Source organism: Aethalodelphis obliquidens, unplaced genomic scaffold, assembly GCF_003676395.1.
Source record: "Aethalodelphis obliquidens isolate GAN/ISIS:26980383/991018 unplaced genomic scaffold, ASM367639v1 scaffold44, whole genome shotgun sequence".
Lineage (NCBI taxonomy): Eukaryota > Metazoa > Chordata > Mammalia > Artiodactyla > Delphinidae > Aethalodelphis > Aethalodelphis obliquidens.
This window is the reverse complement of record NW_020837988.1, coordinates 1,280,417-1,301,673: the sequence shown is the minus strand read 5'-3', so window position 1 is coordinate 1,301,673 and position 21,257 is coordinate 1,280,417. Positions and strand designations below refer to the sequence as shown.

Below are 21,257 nucleotides of genomic sequence, written 5' to 3'. Positions count from 1 at the left end.
AAGAGCAGCGAGTGGCGTTTTGACTGGGGGGCCTTGCTGGCTGTTTACACGGGCCCCTGTGACTCCTTTTTTCATTTTATTTTATTTTTAAGTAGGCTAAACCTACTAACAAAAGCAACAAGTCTTCTTCAGCTGAAATGCCGGTCAAGATTTCTTTTAAAGTGATTTCTTCAGACCTACCCAGGATAAATAACAAACCGTAAAAACGTTTTTTTAGTGATTCTGTGGAACCGAGAACAGGTTTGTGCTCTAGAGGTAAAGTTACTGAACTAGAACCAGTTACTGCCGAGGCCACTAACATATTCAAAACACAATAGTATAATTTTTTTCCTTTAAGGCTTCCATTCAGGCTTTTAATTTTTTCACGCTCCATGCAAGTACCTTTTTTTTTTTTTTTAACCCTCATAAGTCAGCCTCTCGTGGTACTGGTATGAAGAAAAGGGGTTTTAATGCCTATGATACTCTTCACATGAGGCAAAATTCCTTTCCGGTGAAAACTTTTTAGTTGTTGCAACAAACCGCAGGAATGAGAAATTGCACTTTGATATGAGCGATTTTATAGTATTTATTAGGCTACTGATTCAACAGAAAAGGCAAAAATATTGCAGCCAATATAAAAAACAAGAGTAGCACTTTCACCAAAGAATACGAAAGTTTTCGCTTTCCCTCTCTTTTCTTCTCTCTCTCACCTACTTTCAGGCCTTTAAAATTTCCTAAAAACCTTCCTTTAAAAGTCTTAAAACTGCACTTTTTTAAAAGTTAGTGTTTCCCAGTCTTCACAGAGGTTCCAGGAAAAGAAATCACGTTATTCCAAAACTTGGATGATCTAAGGAAGCTGGAAGGTCCTAACACACCTCGTTAATGTTCCCCAGTCACACAGAGACCGTCCTGACATCACCCACGTCTCCTCTGGGAGTGGTCAGTGCATCTGTACTCAGGAAATTCAAAGCACATTTGCCCTACTGCGTCCCTCCAGACAGCTTCACTTGCGAACACATTCTTATCTCGGGTGGTAGGAATCTAGGATCAAGTTCAAGAAGCCCGGCTACGATGTTTCAGGATCTCAGAGGAATTTCCTCATTCAGCCTGTGTGATAAGCATTTGCACTGCAGTCAGTCTCTGCAGAACAGAGGCCGCCCCTCCTCTGCGTGAGCCCAGGGAATGCGGAGCGCCCGTAAGTCACTGGTTTAAATTTTTACTTACTTACATGTCTAATCGTTCACACGTGCAGCCCCCCGAGCCTGCAGCATCATTCCAACCCCTGCCAACAGACGTGAATTTCTACCCTGTTGAACCTGAAGTCGTATTTCTCACTAAGTCAGTATGTCCCCTATATGATAACGTATTTATGAATTGTGAATTCATCTGACTTCCCCCCTGCATCTTAGACTATGAGCTTCACAAGGGTAACACTCCTGCCCATATTTTTAAAGTAATCTCTGAAATGCTTAGTAAAGTGTTGGGACTATGGTAATAGTAGTTACTGGTGACATGAACCACTTATATAAAGAACAAGCTGCTTTTCATTGGAAACAGTTGGGGTGTTCCTGCTAAAACGTCTCCAGATTTCACTCCCCCCCTCAAATTACGTAACTACCTTTCCTTACTGTGTCCCTAGCTAAAAATGTCTGAGGTTTACCCAGTCTGCTCCCTCAACTGTCCAAGGGGTGTCCCTTCTTGTTTCCTCAAGGGAGGGCATCCATCAGTGCCCTCATTTCTCTTTTCAAGTTCTAAGGGGTTGGTCACAACTAGCGGACATTTAGTCCTGTCCAAAATGGCCATTGAGACGTTGGTCCAGGCCCAAAGGTCCTTGGTGTTTGCGCCTATCAAAACGTCCACTGGATTCAAACAGCCCGTTACATTTCTTTATACTTTGGTTAATAGAATAAATGTATTAAAGATACTACCATGTTTTCTTGGTCCAATAATTGTGCTGTGGCTGCAGCTGCCAACGATAACCCCCCTGCCTCGGTGGCCGGGCACAGGGGTAGGTAGACGGGCTGGGGTCCAACTCCTACAGAATTGCGGGGTTCGTATTAAGTATGTGCACCAAGAGGAGACCTAAAGCTAGAGAAACGTGCAGAGGATGGCAAGTCGGGGCTGGGATCTCGCGGTGCATGGTGTGTGGACACGTCGCCGGGCATCTGGTGGAGGGTGGAGTTTGAAGGGAGGAGCCTGGCCCAGCCTCCATGTAACACGGGCAGTGACAGAGCACTGGCTCTGGAGGAGCGAGGACAGGCGTGCTCTCCTGATACACGGCAGTCGCGTGTGACAGCCACCGTGAGGGGACACCAGGCATCTGATTAACCCTCCCACCGCTGCCCCATTGCCAGGGGTTAACGGGAGATGTTCTCTTGAATCAGCGTCCTGTAGGTGGACCATCCTGGTGGGCCACAAGAAGCACCTGCTGCTCTCTGGAGGGGTTTCAGTGGGTGTGACCCCCATACGTACCTGCTAGTCAGCGTGGGCCGCCGTGCCCTCAGCCGCTGCCCAGCTACCGGCTGACCCAGCCCAGCCAAATGGGGTGTGGAATCCCTCAGACATTAGTAAGGTTCCCCTACCAGTAAACCAGTCATCACTGGTCAGATGGCTACAAAAGAAAAAATGTAGCCCTTCTTCTGCTGCTTGGCAATATAACACCTTTATCTGGAAGTTCTCAGGGGAATGTGGCAGCAATAGTATACTCACAAAAAGAAAAGCCAGCGCTACGCGATGCTGGTTTCTGTTACCGTTTCCACTTTTATAACAGGAAGAGGAGTAAAAGGCACTGACACCACGAAGAGGTGGGGCTCTGCAGTGCCTGATGGACGACTAGTTGGGATCTGGATAAATGACAATCATTCAGACGGGACCAGAAAGCATCCGCACAAGGTGGACGCTGAAGGGGAGATAAGGAAACCCGACAGGTTAAAATGACATGCAGAGAAGAATCAAACTCAAAGCCATGGAAGAACTCTCTCCGTGATATGCGTGATGAAGGAGTCCTGACGATGCTGGCAGAAAGAACTCACTGAAGAGGCAAGTCAACCCAATGTCATCGCATGGAATTGAAATTCCAGATGAGTATAAAGGGACCAGATGCAGAAGACCATTTCCTGGGGACGATTCAGGTGCTCAAGACAATGAAAGAATTCTTATTTGCACGGCTTGTGACACTGTTCGCTACTTAGGTGCCAGGCACACTATTCAGTGACAACACCTTCAAGCGGCACCGACACAGGTCACGCACGTATGGACTGTGAGCTGCTGTGTGATGCTACACTGTGCCTCTGATGGACCCTTTAACCGTGAACTGGCAAAAGTGCACTTACGAATACATACACGAGAACACACTTGCATTTGCACAGGGAAGAAGGCTCAGCATTAACCCTTCATTGTGCAGACGGGTTTCAAGATGCAACCATGACTGCAATTCAACTACTCAACCTAACGCAGTTGTACGAGGATGCCTGTTTCACTTTTCACAATCACTGTGGCGAAAAATACCTTCTTTGGGTCTAACATGGGGGTGTATGACAACGGAAAGTAACACCTGTACACCTGTAAGCGTGCATGCGTGCTGTTTAAACTTCCATTTGTGCCTTTGGAAGATGAAAATGACACTTTGGAGTACGCTGTGGAGAAGGCAGAAGAAAAATCAGATGACCAAATAGGTCGTGTTGAGGGTGTATGTCCGTGGAAGGACTGGCAGGGCAGAAGACCAGATGCCCCAAGAGTGCAGCAGAAACCTGGAACGCTCACACGTCAGCACTAAACGGTGATCACAGGACAGACAGCCCAGCAGAAGCTGGCACGGCACATCTCAGCAGCTGGTGGTAGCGCATCACCCTTCCAGTGGAGATTTACTGAAGCGCTAACAGACAAATGGCAAAGTCGCGACAAGTTGTCACCCAGGTTCCTGGTGGTCACACTCAAGTACAGCTCCAGCTTCACAACAACACTGACAAGATCAAATTCATACAACCGAAACTGTACACGATATTATGTAACACATACAACGCCAACAGTCGGGTCCATATGTACTTGAGAGTAATTGCTCATCCGCTTAAGAGTAACCCTGCTGATTCATGGTGAGGAAGAACAACAATAAAAGGAAAATCCAAAATCCACCACGAATGACAATAAAAATAACGTCAATAAAATTTTAACTAGGTTAAATGTTTGTATTATTTAGTGAATCGTGGACCCAGTGGCCGTTCTGGACAGGACCACGTGCCCTGCAAGGCCCGGCCACACTGCTGACCCCTCCCTTTCTGCCCAGCCTCTCTCGGCGTCTCGTCTCTCCCCGCTGCCCGCTGGAAACTGGTCCCCTTGCGCACGTTGTTCGGGGGAACGACGTCGGCTCTGGGGAGACACTCTTCAGGCCCCTTCAGTCCTGATGCTCCTTTTTCCCATGACGGCCACGTTTCTCAAGCATTTTACTCCGTGACCCAGATTCTCGCCCATCAGCTACCATTTTCCTCACCTGGAGCCTGACTTTGGTCTCCACACCTTATTAAACTTGCTCTCTGCAGGGTCCGCAGTGAAGCTTTCCTTGCCAACGCGATGGCCTTTCTCGCATCTCTGCCTGCCTCGACCTTTCTGCTGCCCTGAGCGCTGCGAGAGCCCCTCCTTCCAGGGCTGCTCCGAGGCCACGAGGCCCTGGCGACCCTCCTCCTCCTCCAGCGCTTTGCTCATCCTCCTGTTCTTCCCTTTAAATTGTGGATCTTTCCCGAACCAGGTTCTCGTCGCTCCATTTTCCTTTCTAACCAGTCTTCTTTAGACAATCCATTTCATACATTAATAAAAGTATGTCTATGATCTGAACGTATACCAGGCCCCGTGTCAAACGTTACCCTGCGAAAGCACTGGCTCCTGTGTATATGGCAAATTTATAAAGGAATAGTTACATCATGTAAACAGCACCAAAGAGAGGTCTTGGCAAGCATGGAGCAAGGCGGGACGTGGGGAGGAAGACGAGGGGGGAGGTGAGCTGTGGCCGCGGGAGGCGCAGGGAAGGCGTCCGCACAGATTCACTGCAGAGGGCAAGGCGTGGCCACACGGGGGCAGGCTGCTGGTGGCACACGGGGCCTGGCATGCGGACGGTGGGCCTGGAACCAACTGCAGAGGCAGCCTGGGCTTCCGAGACGGGCCTCGGGGGCCTCGGGGACTATGCATTCTATCCTGCAGTAAAGGGAACCACCAAAGGGCCCAGGGTGACCAGCTGGACGGATCAGGAAGAACATCCAGGTGACAGCGTGGCAAGTGGAAGTGCTGTCAGACCCTCGGCCAGACACACGTGCGCGTCCACGGGACCAGCCGGGCAAAGAGCGTACTCCGCGCTGCGTGTCAGCGTGGGAGAAAACTGTGCTCGAAGCCTCACGGCCGTCTGTGCCAAGGCTGGGCACAGGGATTTTGCCGAGGGTTAGGAATACAGAATGAGGCAGCACGGCAAGTTTCAGGTCAGTGAGAGATGTTGCGGAAACCCTAAAAAAATCAAAAGAAATTTAAAAAGCACAATTTTCCAGACTGTCTTGTGCAGGACCATCTGCCTTAGGAGTTGCCCCTGTCAGAGCCGGGGGACCATCACGAGGCCACCTCGATACCACGAGGGGTGAGGGGCTGGCTTGGATACGAGATGGGGAGAAGGGCTGGGCCTGGGGCGGGGGGGGGGGGGCACGCGGGGATGGGAGAAGAGCCAGAGCCAGAACCTCGGGGCTTGGGAAGAGCGCGCCGGCGCGGGTACGAGAGAGGAGGGTTACAGCAGGACCCCAACATCGGTGGCGAGCCGCCGCCACCCACCAAGGCGGGGAACACGGTAGAAAAAACCATATGGACAAGAAGAGAGAAGAATAAGTTCCTCGGCGACACCCGTTCAGAAGCAACATGACGGCAGGGCCTTGAACGTGAGAACACGGGGCCGAGGAAGACACAGCTCGGGGGCGGAGCGACCGTGCGCGGACACCTGCCCGGTAACCGCGGGTCCACTGGGGCCTTCCTGCCGCCGATCCCCAAGCTCAGCCGCGCTCCCATCACCTCACGAGTCCTCCCTCCACCTGCTTCTCACCCACGCGCACGGCTGTCAGCAGCGTCACGCCAAACCCACCGAGCTCAAGACGCAGCTCAGGGCACCCCAGCAGCTTGCCCGGCTGCCCTCTGGTCGGCGGCGCAGCCGCCTCCCCGCGCCCCGGTTTAACGCGCACAGTCCGCGGGGCGTCACCCCACGCGCGGTCACTGCGCCCGCCACCCACCGGGGGCCCAGCCCCGCACCGCCCGGGGCCTTGGCGCTTCTCTCCGCCTCGCCTGCAACGCTCTTCTTCTCCCTGTACGCCCTGCTACCTCCCTTCAGAAGCCTCCAGTGACCTGGAATGACTCGGTTCGGTTGTACTATGTTTAGACTTTAACGTGATCCATTAAAATGTAGGAAAACAGGAAGAAAAAGTTCCTAAGTCACACATTCAACCGTAACAATGATGCCAATGGTTTGCCTCTTACAGTATGACGTCAAAAAAGAAATTATGGGTTGAATTACATCCCTGCCAAAAGATATGTTTAAGTCCTAACCCACAGAACCTCAAAATGTGACCTTGTTTGGACACAGGCTGCTGCAGATGTAATTAGTTAAGATGAAGTCATACTGGAGCAGGTGGGCCCTGCATGCAATCTGACAGGTGTTCTTATGAGAAGAGGAGAAACACCCAGGAAGAGCTGGGCCACATGACAATGGACGTAGGGACTGGAGAGTGAGCCACCTACAAGCTAAGGAGCCCCAAAGATCGCGGAGGACCCGGGAAGGGAACAGAGGCAAGGCAGGAGCCTTCAGAGGGAGCCCGGCCCTGCTTGAGCTCAGACTTCTAGCCTCCAGAACTGTCAGACAACAGCTTTCTGTCTGAAGCCCCCCAGTGTGTGTTACTTTGTTATGGCAGCCCTAGGAAACTAATATACATGGCAAGAAAATTCCCTTGTTTTACATATTTTCTCTCTGAAACTCTACCCCGCCTCCACTCCTCTCGTACTACCCAGTTCTACACCTCATTTCACCCATGTAAGGACCAAGAGTATTCTCATTATGAGCCAATCTGGAAAACCGCATTAGGAGAGTATCACTGCTATTATATGTACTCGCTGGTTTTCCTGTAACTGTGTGTACACAGTCCTGTCAGGTTAGGAAGGAGCCCATTCCAATATCACACTGGCACATTCCTACACATGATGGAGAAGATTCCTAAGACGTGAACGTAGAGATTCTTAGGTGAGCCTTTCTGGCACTCCCATTCAGAGAGGGGATGGAAATTATATGTATGCCAGGTAAAGTGTTTTTTCTTCTCTTTTTCTTTTTCACCCTTAGGATACTGCACTATGTGGGGCCAATACTTATGAAGGAGGAAGTTTAAAACCTTCCGTTTAAACCACTTAGAACGAGAGGGTTTGCAAAGACCCTGCTTAATGTTCAGCTGACACACTGTCAGAAACGTTTATCGTGCAGCCTTCTGAAGTGTCTTCCACTTCCTTTTGGTTACCGAGGCTTGGACTGCAGTCAGTTATCGGCAACAAAGCATACACGTGATGGCGTTTTTACAGTCATTCTTTCAGTTTGATTTCCGAACTACTAAGCAAAATTCAATTCTCTGATCAGAAAAATGATCAGTGACCTAGTTTCATGCTGAATGCACAACACAGCTGATTTCTGAGGTCACTTTTATATGGATCTGGAGACAGTGTAAGGGGCTTAGAGATGTCACTTAAGTGTTTAGCATCTTCGGATATAAAAATGTGCGCCTTGACTTTAGGCTCTAATTCTTTCAGTGCAAATTAGGAAACAGCGACTTACATTATTGAGATTTCTCTGGCAGCTTAATTCCTAATATAAATACCTTGGCATTGACTACACCTCCAGCTCACATTTGTGCAAGAGGAAGCAAAACTCTTTCTAGATAATTCAACTGAATGATATATTTTAAAATACATACAATGTGTTAGACATCGTGCAGGAAGCAAAATGTGGAATAAGCCATGGTCTCACCTTTTAAGGCGCTCGCACTATCTTGGAAGGTATGTGATAAGGACAAAAAGCAGGCGAGTTCTGTAAGTGTCTTAAGTGTCCAATTGAGAGAACAAAAGGAGAAGGGAAGGACACAGGAAGAAGTTCCACGACGGATGAATGCAGAAGGTGGGACTTTCTACAGGCCAGCTGACCGGGCTTCTGCAGGAAGTCACCGGCATGGAACAGAAAGCCGGGAGGGTGCGCTTTAGACTGAAAAAGACACAGGATACGTAACGACCAAACATAACGCGCGGGTTCTGTCTGGATCTTGATTCAGACGAATCAACTTAAAATGGCACTTTTGAGGAGAATTGGGGATATCTAATCATGAAGCAGGTATTAGATGATACTAAAAGATAATCGTGAATTTTCTTAGGCGTGACACTGGCACCATGGCTGAGTGACAGAGTGTCCACATTTTCCGAGAGGCATTCTGAAATATGTAGGATAAAATGACGGGATGTCTGGAATTTGCTTTAAAATATTTTCGCCAAGAAAAGAAGGAGAAAGTGTAAAACAAATATGGCCCAATCTTGATAATTGTTGAAGCTGCATGATGGATACATTGGAGTTCATACTACTAAACTCTCTACTTTTGGGTATGTTTGCAAACTTTTATAATAAAACTTAAAAAAAAAAACCCATATACAATTAAATGACCTGGGGGAAAAGCACAAGGTGATTAGGAAAGTCTTCCGGTAGGAAGTGGCATTTGGGAAAAACCTTGAATAACAGCAACAACTCTGACAGGCAGAGGTGGGGAAGGGGGAAAACTGTCTGCTAAAGAAACAGCATTTGCCAAGGTAAATAAGAGGAAATAAACCCACCCATATATGGTCAATTAATCTATGATAAGGAGGCAAGAATATACGACGCAGGAAAAATAGTCTCTTCAACAAATGGTGCTGGGAAAACTGGACAGCGATATGCACAAGAATGAAACCAGACCACTGCCTCCCACCACACACAAAAATAAACTCAAAATAGATTAAAGACATTCTCGAATGTAAGACCTGAAACCGTAAACCTCCTAGAAGAAAACATAGGCAGTAAGCTCTTTGGTATTGGTCTTAGCAATATTTTTTTGGACCTGTCTCCAAAAATAAACAAATGGGACTACCTCAAACTAAAAAGCTTTGGCACAAGAAAGGAAACCATCAATAAAATGAAAAGGCAACCATCAATAGAATGAATGGGAGAAGACATTTGCAAATCATATAACCAATAAGAGGTTAATGTCCAAAAGATATAAAGAACTTATACAATTTGACATTAAAAAACTCAAACAACCCGATTAAAGAATGGACAGAAGACCTGAACAGCCATTCCTCCAAAGAAGACATACAGGTGGCCAACACACATGAAAAGATGCTCAACATCACTGATCAATACGGAAATGCAAATCAAAACCACAATGAGATGTCACCTCACACCTGTCAGAATGGCGATTATCAAAAAGACAAAAAATAACAAATGTTGGCGAGGATGTAGTGAAAAGGGACCCCCCCATGTGCTGTTGATGGGAATATAAATTGGTGCAGCCATTCTGGAAAAAAGTATAAAGATTCCTCAAAAAATTAAAACTAGAACTACCATACAATTCAGTAATTCCACTTCTGGGTGTGTATCTGAATGAAACGAAATAGTAACTCAAAAAGATATGCACTCCAGTGTTCACTGAAACATTATTTACAGTAGCCAAGATATGGAAGCAATCTATGTGCCCATGGATAGATGAATGGATAAAGAATGGAATACTACTCAGCATAAAAAGGAAGGAAATAATGCCATTTGCAGCAACATGGATGGACCTAGAGAATATCATACTAAGTGAAGTCAGACAGAGAAAGACAAATACCATATGATATCACTTATATGTGGAATCTAAAAAAAATGATACATATGAACTTATATACAAAACATAAATAGACCCATCCAGACACAGAAAACAGACTTATGGTTACGAAAGGGGAAAGTGTGTGGGGGGGTAGGGATAAGCTAGGAGTTTGTGATTAGCAGATACACACTACTAAATTTGAAATAGATAAACAATAAGGACCCATGGTATAGCACAGGAAACTATATTCATTATCTTGTAATAGCCTATAAGGGAAAAGAATCTGCAGAAGAATATATACATGTATATATGTATAAGTGAATCACTTAGCTATACACCTGAAACTAACACAGCATTGTAAATCAACTATACTTCAATAAAAAAAAAAATTTAAAAAAGAGAACATGAAGGATTAAAACTTTTTGTGAGTTACTGAATTAACAGTAACTGTTTCCAGGAGTGTGAGTGTTATCCCTCTAATCACCAGGAGTAGCACGTGATAAATACAAAGAAAAGCCCTTAATAACGTTTTAACACCTTTCAAACTAACTTGAGTAAAAGACAATAATGTGCGAGACTTCATGAACTATAGAAGAACCAGCTTGAATCAAAAGACCCAGCACTTAATGCAGGGATGCAAATCGTCAAAAAAATATTTTTAAGCAAAAACCAAAGCTGTTTCTTGGTAGAATGAAGCCAAAATATATTTGTTCAACCTTAACTTCATCAAAGGGTTGCTTTTACTGATGAATTATGCCTGTAACTGAAACCATAAGGCTAGCACAGGTTTTTTTGAAATGAATTGTCACAAACCAAACACCTACCTACAGCTTAAGATAAGCGTTGTTTCTCGTCAAAATTGGTAAAACTCATTTTAGTGCATTGCAAGATGTGGCCTAGGAAATCTGACTTTTTCAATAAATTTTTTAAAATTCTACTTCCTCATTGATCCACTGCTAGCATGGCTTGTTGGCCCAACTTCAGAACAGCTAAGGCCTCTCAATCTCCCGCTGGTAGGTCAATCTCTGTCCCAGCGCCTAACATCTATTTTAAAAATTGATGTTTTACTTGTTTTTATGTTTTACTTCTGACTGTAAAATAACACATGCCAGGTGAAGAAAAACAGAAAAGCATAAAGAGGAAAATAAAATTTCCATACTCCCCGCACCCACATACACCTCTCTGAGCCCAGCGTCTTTCTCCCGTCTTCTCCCCACGCGCCCGAGAGCAGCGCGCTCAGAGTGTAGTCGTAAAGCCTCTGTCCCTCTGTCTCCCACTGTTCTTTTAATCTTGCTTCATGCACGCAGCTCTTCCACCCCTCGGTGAAAACTCAGAAAGGGGCCTTGAGTTTCCAGGTCCCTCCAGTCCTACGGCCACTTTAAGTTGCACACGTGGTCTTCATCCTCTGGGATCATTCTCAACACATTCAATTTGTTCCTAATTCAGTCTCATCCAAGGCAAGACACATTCAAGGGACTCCAGAACATCAGCCCATGACTTGTTATCAAGGCACTTCGACTTCCTGTTTATCTTTGAACAGGGACCTGAGTCAGCGGGGTGGTCCTGGGGGGCCCCCCGCACCCCAGCACCCCTGATGATGGCTGAGACGGGCGTGGATGTGGGGTGTCTCCTGGCCTCCCCACGCTAGCTCTTCCAGGTTACGCTCCTCTGGGAACACCCCTCCACGTTTGCCTTCCCCTTGCCCCCTTGTGTGCTGCTCTCAGCCAGCTGGATGCGGGGGTCATCTTCCCTCCCCAGCCCCCCATTCTGCAGAGAGCGGCACGTGGAACAGAAGTCTCACTTTCACCCTGTGCTCATGCAACGGATTTGTATCAAAAGCCCGCTGTCCTCAACAGAACAATTGCCGAGATGCTGCAAGTGAGGGAAATTGGGCTGAGGGATGGATGGGTCTTGCCCTCACGGGGTAATTCTGATGACTTTTCCTATAACTCACGGATAAGACACACAGAAGATGAATAATAGGACAAAAAATAAACACCTCTTTACCCACTTCTTCTGGGTCTCCGAGGAGACTATTCTGTATTTATATGTCAGGTGGCGAGTAGTCTGGAGAAAACGATGTCTAACATTGCTTATACGCCACGCAGGAATAGTTCCGAAGACTTTGGAAAATGGCGTATTAAAATGCTTGCGGCACTGACACGAAGCCGGGCAGGGTTACACGCAGCCCCATCCTCCATGTGTAGTGACCGCCCTCGTCCATCTGACCAGCAAAGCCCAGACCAACATATAATTTCTGCTGTGCCATGGGGCTTCAGAAGGGTTTTGAGCAACAAAAAAAGCCTTCTGCTTTCTCCCCAGCAAATGTAAATAGTGACCAAAATAGTACTAGAAAGTAAGCTGGGTTAGAGCTGTGTGGGCCCTGCTCTACTTTCCACTTTTGATGAGAAGATGTGAGTGAGTCTGTCCTCTGTGTAGGCGGGTGCACGGGTGACACTCAGAAGCAAGGACTAGATGGGACTCAGGGCTGTGCACCATGGAACTGGAATGAAACTTCGTTTATGCCAAAAATCACCTGTGCCAGGCTGAACCGGCTAATGCTGGCTCAGGAACGAGGTGAAAACTGGGCACAAAAACTAGGAAAGGCAGACTCAAGGCACAAAACACATGGGAAGGGACTTTCCTGGTGGTGCAGTGGATAAGAATCTGCCTACCAATGCAGGGGACACGGGTTTGAGCCCTGGTCCAGGAAGATCCCACATGCCGTGGAGCAACTCAGCCCGTGCGCCACAACTACTGAGCCTGAGCTCTAGAGCCCGCGAGCCACAACTACTGAGCTTGTGTGCTGCAACTACTGAAGCCCTTGCACCTACAGCCCGTGCTCCGCAACAAGAGAAGCCACCGCAATGAGAAGCCCGCACGCTGCAACGAAGAATAGCCCCTGCTCACCACAACTAGAGAAAGCCCGCGTATAGCAACAAAGACCCAATGCAGCCAAAAAAAGTAAAAATAAAAATCTTAAAAAAAAATAAAAAAAACAAACACATGGGAAACACGTTCGAAGCATTCGCAGCCTAGTACACTGACAACACAAACCCCCCTGCAATCTCCATACGTCAATCATTCTCACTTTTCCTGTGTTTTTTCTGGTTTCTGAACTTTATAGTAAGGTAGGTAGATGACATATGGCTCCCGAGTATTCTGGTCGCTTACGGAAACGCATAATGTAAGGTGGGAGTAGAGGATGGCTTTTCTAGCAGATAGTAGTGGTCTAGGGTGTTACCAGGTATGCAGACAATTAGAACCTGCTGATATAATTGAAATTATTACATAGCCTTCTGAAATTGCTGTTTTTATTTTGGGGAACCTCAAGGCCAAATCTGCAAAGGATACAAATTATATTAACTTTAGAAACAAAAACATAAGAAAACCTAAATATAGCCATTTAAGGAAAACCTATACTGTGTAAAGAACAATTTGGAAGTTATTTTAAGAGCCACGCCAAATTGTCGTGCTGCACGTTGGTTCCTAACAAAGCAGGTCCAGGTGATGGCAGAATGCAAATATTCCATGAATACAGCCCATTTCCGTCCCTCGAACCCTCTGAGAGCTATGATTTCCTGCAGGCCAAGCCAGGTTACTCTCCTTCTGCCGTAGGTTCCCCTCCAAGGAGCTGAAGGGCATGACACGCAAACTGCCTCTTCTCTCTAATTCTGGCCACTCTTCACGTGCGCACACGAGCTTCCCAGCCACACGTGTAAAGGAGTCTGAATATCAGTTCTTCAAACCTTGAACGTAATCTTCACCTAAGTTACGTAAAATCATCTTCTATCTTCTCCTCTCCAGAAAGGATGTGATTTTTCCCAAGACAATATGTCCCTTTGAACTGCAGTTTTCAAAAGTGAAAATTAGAGCAGGGACCATACAGTTCCAACTCAGCTCTAACACCCCCTCCCAGCCCCCGCCCACGTCTCTCTGTGTCCCACACGTTCACATGCATACGTATGTACATATATATAAATATAAAAATATATATTTTCATTTCCCTCCCCACAGTGTAGATATGTGACCTCTTTAGGTAACTCTGTTTGTCACATCTAATTTTCTTTGGGTTGTGATAACCCAGCTAATCAAAGTGTACAAGAGCCAACAAACCATATATTTTACAATATTCGTGTTTGGGGGGAAGGTCTATGTAGCGTCCAAATTCTCACGACTGACTTGGCAATTACTGGCCCCCGATGTGAAGATGAACGCTACCTAACGGAATATGCTTCTGTCGGTTGACTCTTCTCCCTTCCCCTCTGGGCTCAGAGTGTGAGTGCGCAGCCCTGGCCGTCTCCCTCCCCGAACCCTACACTATATCGGCCATCTGTGTCCTTAGGCATATGCTCTGAGCTCCTCTCTTCCCTCTCCTCCGAAAACCTTAACTTCGCCTCTGTTTTGTTAAATTAAGCAATCCCATATTCTGACCTGGTGAAAGAGACAACATCATTAAAGATCTATATACATGGAAACAGTGGGTATATTTAGGCAATAAAAATCGTCCCCTCTGGAAGCTTCTGAGTAGGGGAGGGACATGATTCGGTCTGTTTAGACATGGGGCTGATTTATCTGCTGTAGGGACACACGGAAGAAGAGCTGGACGGCACGGAGCAGGGAGACTCAGGAAGAGTCGGGAGAGAGAGGCAACAGGCGTAAACCGGGTAGAAAGCAAAGGGTGAATGCGCGGCGCAGAAACAGCAGACTGCGCAGGAGTCAAGGAAGGGACAAGGCAGCCGAGGAGCCAAGTATAACCGGGGCCACGCGCGGTGCGAGTGGGGAGAAAACACCCTGAGCTCTGGATTCTGAGAGCTCATCCCCACTGGGGTGTCAACTCCGGGGAAACTAGGGTCAAAGCTGTGATTCTTCTGCAGAGCGATCCGCGGTGAGTTTACTGAGGGAAAAAAATAGAGAAAAAAATCGTAGAGCATTGGTGCAGGATTTATATTCAGGGCTCCCGAAGAGAAAAGAAGAGCCAGTGAGTGCGACCGTAGAGGACACGTTAAGAGGAGTGTGGAGCCACGGCTTCATGACCAACAGCCTCCACCCCATCGCCAGCAACGTGACCTCGGTCACAAGGCCCAGCGCCATCCCCACTCCCACGGCTAACACGGAAAACAAGTGGGCGGAAGTCGATCGTTTTTAAGAGTGTGCTTTTATGAGCTGGTAGATGTAATGCCAACTTCATTTCTCCCTTCAACGTACATCAAACGCGTGCTCACTATTTGCCATATACTGAACTGGACGCTGGGAATCAAGCAAAGAACCAGAAAGTAACGCCCGGGGAGAAAGAAGAGAACAGCACAGCCCTGCTCTCCAGCGGGTATGAGGCCAAGAGGGGAAAGTGGGCCAGGTGGCAGGTGGGAGGAGGGTACTCAGGGTCACGTCAAAGTTCGTATCTGGGGGAAGAGCTGAACCTGAAAAAGCTTATTGAACCCGTATGTGTACGAAATATTATACTGCACCATTGTGAGACCCAGTATCCACCATTTATTACAATGTTTCTGTTGGGAAACACGTTTCCGTTTGGGATGCAAGGGAGACATCTTCCTACAATAGCCTTGGTGGTGTGTGTAATCGATTCAACATTTGGGGGCTAAGGGTGGGAGTGAAGAGTCGGGATCATGACACTATGATGAGAAAAACAATTCGAGAATACGAGGCCACAGACGGGCATTTCAGGGGATGATGTGATTCTGAGGGCCTTGCTGGGAACCGGACGGGGCAAGAGAGTTACGGCAAACGGCACACTGGGAGTCATGCTGCAATCCCAGGTCTGGATTCTAGAAATGATCAATATTGCCATAACTTTTCAGTTAAAAATGGCATTTAGACCGACAGAAGCCAGTCTCTAAACCATGGTGCAAATAATTCAAGCCTGAAGACATTCTCATTTGCAATGACGTTTACATTTACATGTTCCATTTTATTTAATCCCTAGAAAAATGCTAACCTTTATGACTGGGCTCCTGTTGGGAAATATAATTTGCTCAGCTAAGTAAATATGTATTATTGTAGGACTTCTGACTACACCACACTTAAAAGTCTTTACTATGAATTTTAAACCTTCCCCAGAAATAGCCTTTGAAAGGACGTCGTGTACCTCAGGCAAGTGGCCAGATGGGCAGCACACAGCTCACTCTCTCTCTCTAAACTGTAATGATCTCACAGATAGGAAGGCAGGTTAGTCCCAGAAGACAGAGAAAAACTCCAAAAAGACACTAGGAATAGAACAAAAATAAGGTTTTGAAACTAATCTGATGATTTTCAGAAATGCCATACTATGGTCACTGTACATAATTTTTATCCATTCTTTTGATTAGCGCTTTTTCGTCTCTGGCCTTTGAATCCTGGCTCTTCCTCCTGGCTCCAGGGCTTAACCTAAAGGCAGCCATTTGGAAGTACATATTCTCATGCAGTATCCCCCAGCGGAGGAGCTGTACTTTATAGATGCCATATGATAAACACAAAGCACTGCTTTGAAAACTTCTTTTTGGGTCAAATCTCTTTTTCCAGACTCTCTCGGCTTTCAAGTTTTAATTTTCCTACACACCATTTCTTGGAAAACTAGTAGCTAGAGAATTTGTGCCCGATGAGGCATGGGTGGCTGAAGGTGAAAATGTTTCCAAGGGCCCCTGGCTTCTCGGCCAGGAAGAAATACGGGAAATACAAGGAGAGAAGCTGATTGCTCTGTCTTGCCCATTGATGGGCACTTGGCAGGCAGACCTCAGAAGCATCTGAAGCAATCTCACTCTAAAAACTAAAGGGAACGATACAACTTTTTTGCCTGCAGGTATTTTTTTCTGACAACTTTTCTCTATTAATGTAAAATGTATCTATCTCAACTCTCAATACTTGACTAAGTGAATGTCCTGGAATGTTAAGGCGATATTTTGCTCTTTCTTAACTGGAAGTTGCATTTACCATTTTAATTTCGATCAAATATTTACTAATTTTCTCTAGAATATAATCAATGATTACGTTTTCGCAAAGCGCCTCCTTCAACTCATCCCATTAGGAAGACAGCCTCTTTTCACGGACCCCTTAATTTTAATGTCTATTTCATTAGCAGTTAAACATGTATTTGTATTAAATTCTATTGATTTCATTCTTGGGAGGAGTTAGCTGAACTTTTGGGGGGGCACATATTTCTTTATGTTTATTGATAAAACATTAACAAATGTCACGAAACAATCCAGCCTGAACATGCTGAAACAAAAAGTGGGGTAAATATCCTAAGGAGAAGGGAAAGGAAATCCAGCTTTTCAGAACTTCTAGATGGTCTAGGGGTTGATGACTGAAAGAGGACAGACCAGAAAATGTTCTTATCTTGGGGTAAAACTGTAAGTATGATTGTTTTTTCAGCCCTAAAATTTTGTCAAGTGTTGCTGCATGAAAAATTCAGAGAGATGCTATGAATGATTTGCCCCAGAGAGATGTACAGAAAACAGGAAAGAGGAGGGACTGGGCGGGGGTGTGAGGGTGAGTCTGAGGACGTGCCCCAGACGCGTGGTGGAGAATATAAGGGTTCAGGGATGCTTCGGAAATTAAATCGCTTGCTTTCTCTGCATGAGTGTTGCCATAAATTTAAAACATTGATATAAAAGAACTTATTTACAAAACAGGAACAGACTCTCAGATTCTGAAAACAGACTTACGGTCCCCAAAGGAGGGAAGCGTCAGGGGTGGGGAGGGATAAATTAGGAGTCTGGGATTAATATATACACACTACTATGTATGACATAGATGATCAACGAGGACCTGCTGCACAGCACAGGGGACTCTACTCAGTATTCTGTAATGACCTGTACGGGAAAAGAATCTGAAAAACAAATTTGTACCTGTAGAACTGAATCACTGTGCTGTACACCTAAAACCAGCACAACGTTGTAAGTCACCTATACGCCAATAACATTTTTAAAAAGTTTCTGAAGAAAGCAAAGTGCTTTCTGAGAGGCACTCTGTCTTCACCGATTCATACACGCCACACTCGAGTGGACACTAGGCCTTTATCCGCCAGTGACCATCCGGCGGGCCGACACACGAGCGCTGCACGACCACGAGGTCTCGGCACCAGACTGGGCCCGGGGCTGTGGTGAGTGGCCCTCGTCCTGCTGGAGTCGAGCGCCCAGCGCAGAGGTGACGGCCGTCACCACGCCCGTGTGCCCACGGCCGGGAGAGAATCCGAGCCCACAAGGGGGCCGAAAGGGTGGAGCGGAAGGCAGTCCTGGGAGGCGGCCGTGGCCAGCGCAGTACTCCTCGGGGCAGAGGCGTCAGGTCGCAGGGGTAGCGGAGGAGCGAGGCTGAGGTGCCCGCAGGGCGGAGGCACGAGCTTGCCGAGGCAGTGGGTCGGGAGCCTCGCAAGCCTGGGGGAGCCCGGGACCCGGGGTGGGGGGGAAAGCCGGCGCTGGGTGCGCGGGAGAAGCGGCGGGAGGGCGAGCCTGCGGGCGGCGCCGCTCAGCGTCAGGACACAGAGGGCGCCCCATGCACGAGGGGAAGGGCCGAGCCAAGGGGACGCGAGGCCGGGTGACAGGCCGCCTGCGGCGACGAGCAACGAGCGGGAAGGAGGTGAGCGGGAAGGAGGTCGGGGCCGCTACCGCGTCCGGGAGCGCGTGGAAGGGGCCCGGGCACGCCTCACAGTCTGGACGCGATGAGTTTCAGGTTCCTGCAGGCTACGCCGAGCTGTGTGTGGAGGACCAGGGCACTTCCAGAAAGGTCTGGAATGCAGTGAGACCGGGGACGTGGGGTAGGGACAGGACGCTCCACGTCCAGGCGGCAGTGGGGGCGGAGGCCGCGTGCGTCGCCCGGCCGAACCAGAAAAGGGTGGAAGAGTTCCCGAGGATGGACGGGATTCGAGGGCAAGAGGGACACACAGGGCCGAGCGTCGGGTGCTGCAGGGGCCGCAGAGTGAGGGCAGGGGTCCGAGGGCTGAGCAACGAGGGCGCCGCCAGCAACACAAGGAGCGGTTTCCGTGAGGGGCCGGGACCCAAGTCAGCCTGTAAAGCGAGAGGAAGCGCGCGGGCGCGGAGCGCAGACAGCGGCTCGAGGGGCCGGGCTCGAGAGCGGGGATTCAGCGGGGCTCCATCCGAGCACCCCTCCACTGTCACTGGATCGGGTCTTTGAACTCAGGATTGAACAGTTACATATACGTAGGACTTAGTAAATGGAAGCACTGTCCTAAATGCTGTTGGAGCAGTAATCATTTAATTCTCACAGCAATTCCTGCTCATCTTTTGTAACTTCCATTTTGTGAAATGAGGCAACTGGGGCCCAGAGAGTAACGTGTTTGAGGTCCCACGGTTTCTGAACGGTAGAGCAGGATTTGAACCCAGGCAGTCTTGGCTCCAGAACCCACGTTATTAAGCCCTGTACGTCTCTGAAATGCAACACAGGCAAGCACATCTAAGAGGATGCTTTGAGCCTCAGAACAATGAAACAGTGGGAACAAAAAGATGGGGGTTCGGGTAACACTTCACAGTTTGGCAAAGGTTGAAAAAATTACTCCAAGGGACCCCAGAGCCTGCCATTTTCAGTCCACTGTTAGCGTCCTTCCAGAAATAAAGAAGGCTGCTGTATTGACTTCATTCACTGATCACTGGAATCATACAAATAAAGCCATCTGAACGACACGGATTCTCAAAATGATCGGTTTCCTCTTGGAAAACGAATTCTCCGGTCTTCTCACAAACCAATCGTGGGGTGTCTGCCGAAGCTCCACGTCTATGAGGCCGTGAGAGACCGTGATGCACCGTTTCCCTCCTTCGAAACGCTCTTTAAGTTAGGTAACGTGCTTTTAGAAAGTTGCTTTTCAAATCATGACCTCTATTCTAAATTGGCCTTAAACATGTTGATTCCAAGGACAACTAGTGATAATTGTAAAAAGTCACAGCAAGCAACAAAGCCAACGACAGAAGGAAACGTTTCTCCAACCGTCCAGACAAGCGATGACCTCGCCGAGCCCCAGTCTAAAAGCCAAAGGGAAGTTCTGCTTGAGTAACAGGAACCGCATCAGGTCGTGAGGAAGAGGCTTCGTCCATTTCGGCAGCTCACACATATTTTAAAGTAAAATACATTTTACTTTATTTCCATTCTCATGTGTGTTTGAATACATGGAGCACAAGGGCAAGACCAAAGATGTGGGAGCCTTGGGTTCGAGGCTTGAAGCTGCCAACAGCTACGTGAAAAGGACCACGCACGTCCCCTCAGGTGGGCTCAGGATTTTTATCTGTGAGATGGGATGAGCATGGGAGGTTGGGGAGCCAGTTCTCTAAGAGTCTTTTCAACTTTAAGATACTATTGATCCATGAGGTATAGTGGGACTGCGATTTTAGCTGATATAAAACGCAAGTTTCACAGGAATCCACTATATTTAATACTCTGCTCATCAAACTTTAAGAATAAAGGGAGGATGGAGGAGAACAGGAAGATGGTGAACTTGAGTGGAAAACTGCTATCAGAAGAAAAGAAATCGGAATAAAAACTCAGCTAGAGAAAAGGTGACTCAGGATCTGACAGACAAGACTGTTATTTGAAGTGACCAGCGCTCAGGATCAGTGTTAACGAAAAAGCACCAGGCCAAGAAGGGAAGGTGGACTTGTCAGCAAGGCTGAGACAGGGCCACAGCAAATTTGCTCACGTGGCGGAAGACCCGCTCTCTAGGCTGGGAGGGACTGCAGGTCAAGTGTACACCTCTGGCCTCTGCAGTTCAGCACAACTACCTCATAGTTCATCTTAGCTACACGTTGTGTTCAATGAAGAAGACGTGCCTGGTCAGATGTAGAACACGAACCATCTTGCGAGGTTCATCCTGAACTTGCTCCACATTCTAACAGGAGTCCAAACTGTTTCTGCATCCTTTTCCCCTGGGAGACGTGAACTTAAAACAAGGTGCTGTTTATTGAGTATATACCAAAGAAGAAATCAGGCCAGACTCAGACTCTGTAAACAAGGATCTGCAGATACGATTTAAAAATAAAAGGAGGGACTTCCCTGGTGGCTCAGTGGTTGGGAGTCCGCCTGCCAATGCAGTGTTCGAGCCCTGGTCCGGGAAGATCCCACGTACCACGGAGCAACTAAGCCCGTGCGCCACAACTACTGAGCCTGCGCTCTAGAGCCTGCCAGCCACAACTACTGAGCCTGCCCGCCTAGAGCCCGTGCTCCGCAACAGGAGAGGCCACCGCAATGAGAAGCCCGTGCACTGCAGCGAAGAGTAGCCCCCGCTCGCCCCAACTAGAGAAAGCCCACGCGCAGCAATGAAGACGCAACGCAGCCAAAAAAATAAATAGAAAATAAAAAATAAAATAAAATAAAAGGAAACTAGATAAGCCAGCTTGGAAGATAGAAAAGTAAGTAAATATATCTCTCTGAGGAATACCGATATTCCTAACCAATATT

General features: G+C 47.5%; 1 protein-coding gene across 24 annotated transcripts in view; it reads right to left on the bottom strand.

Annotated features, from left to right (window-relative positions):
- The window catches only part of CEP112 (centrosomal protein 112), a 422,076-nt gene that overhangs the window by 47,613 nt on the left and 353,206 nt on the right, over positions 1 to 21,257 (bottom strand). Inside the window, exon 24 of one of the 24 annotated variants that reach the window (XM_027080445.1) lies at positions 13,183 to 13,707. The exons of the other annotated variants lie outside the window; for them this stretch is intronic. Within the exon in view, the coding sequence (XP_026936246.1) occupies positions 13,633 to 13,707 (75 nt within the window). The 3' untranslated portion in view covers positions 13,183 to 13,632. Of the gene's footprint in view, positions 1 to 13,182; positions 13,708 to 21,257 lie in introns of those variants that run through there. 24 annotated transcript variants of the gene reach the window in all.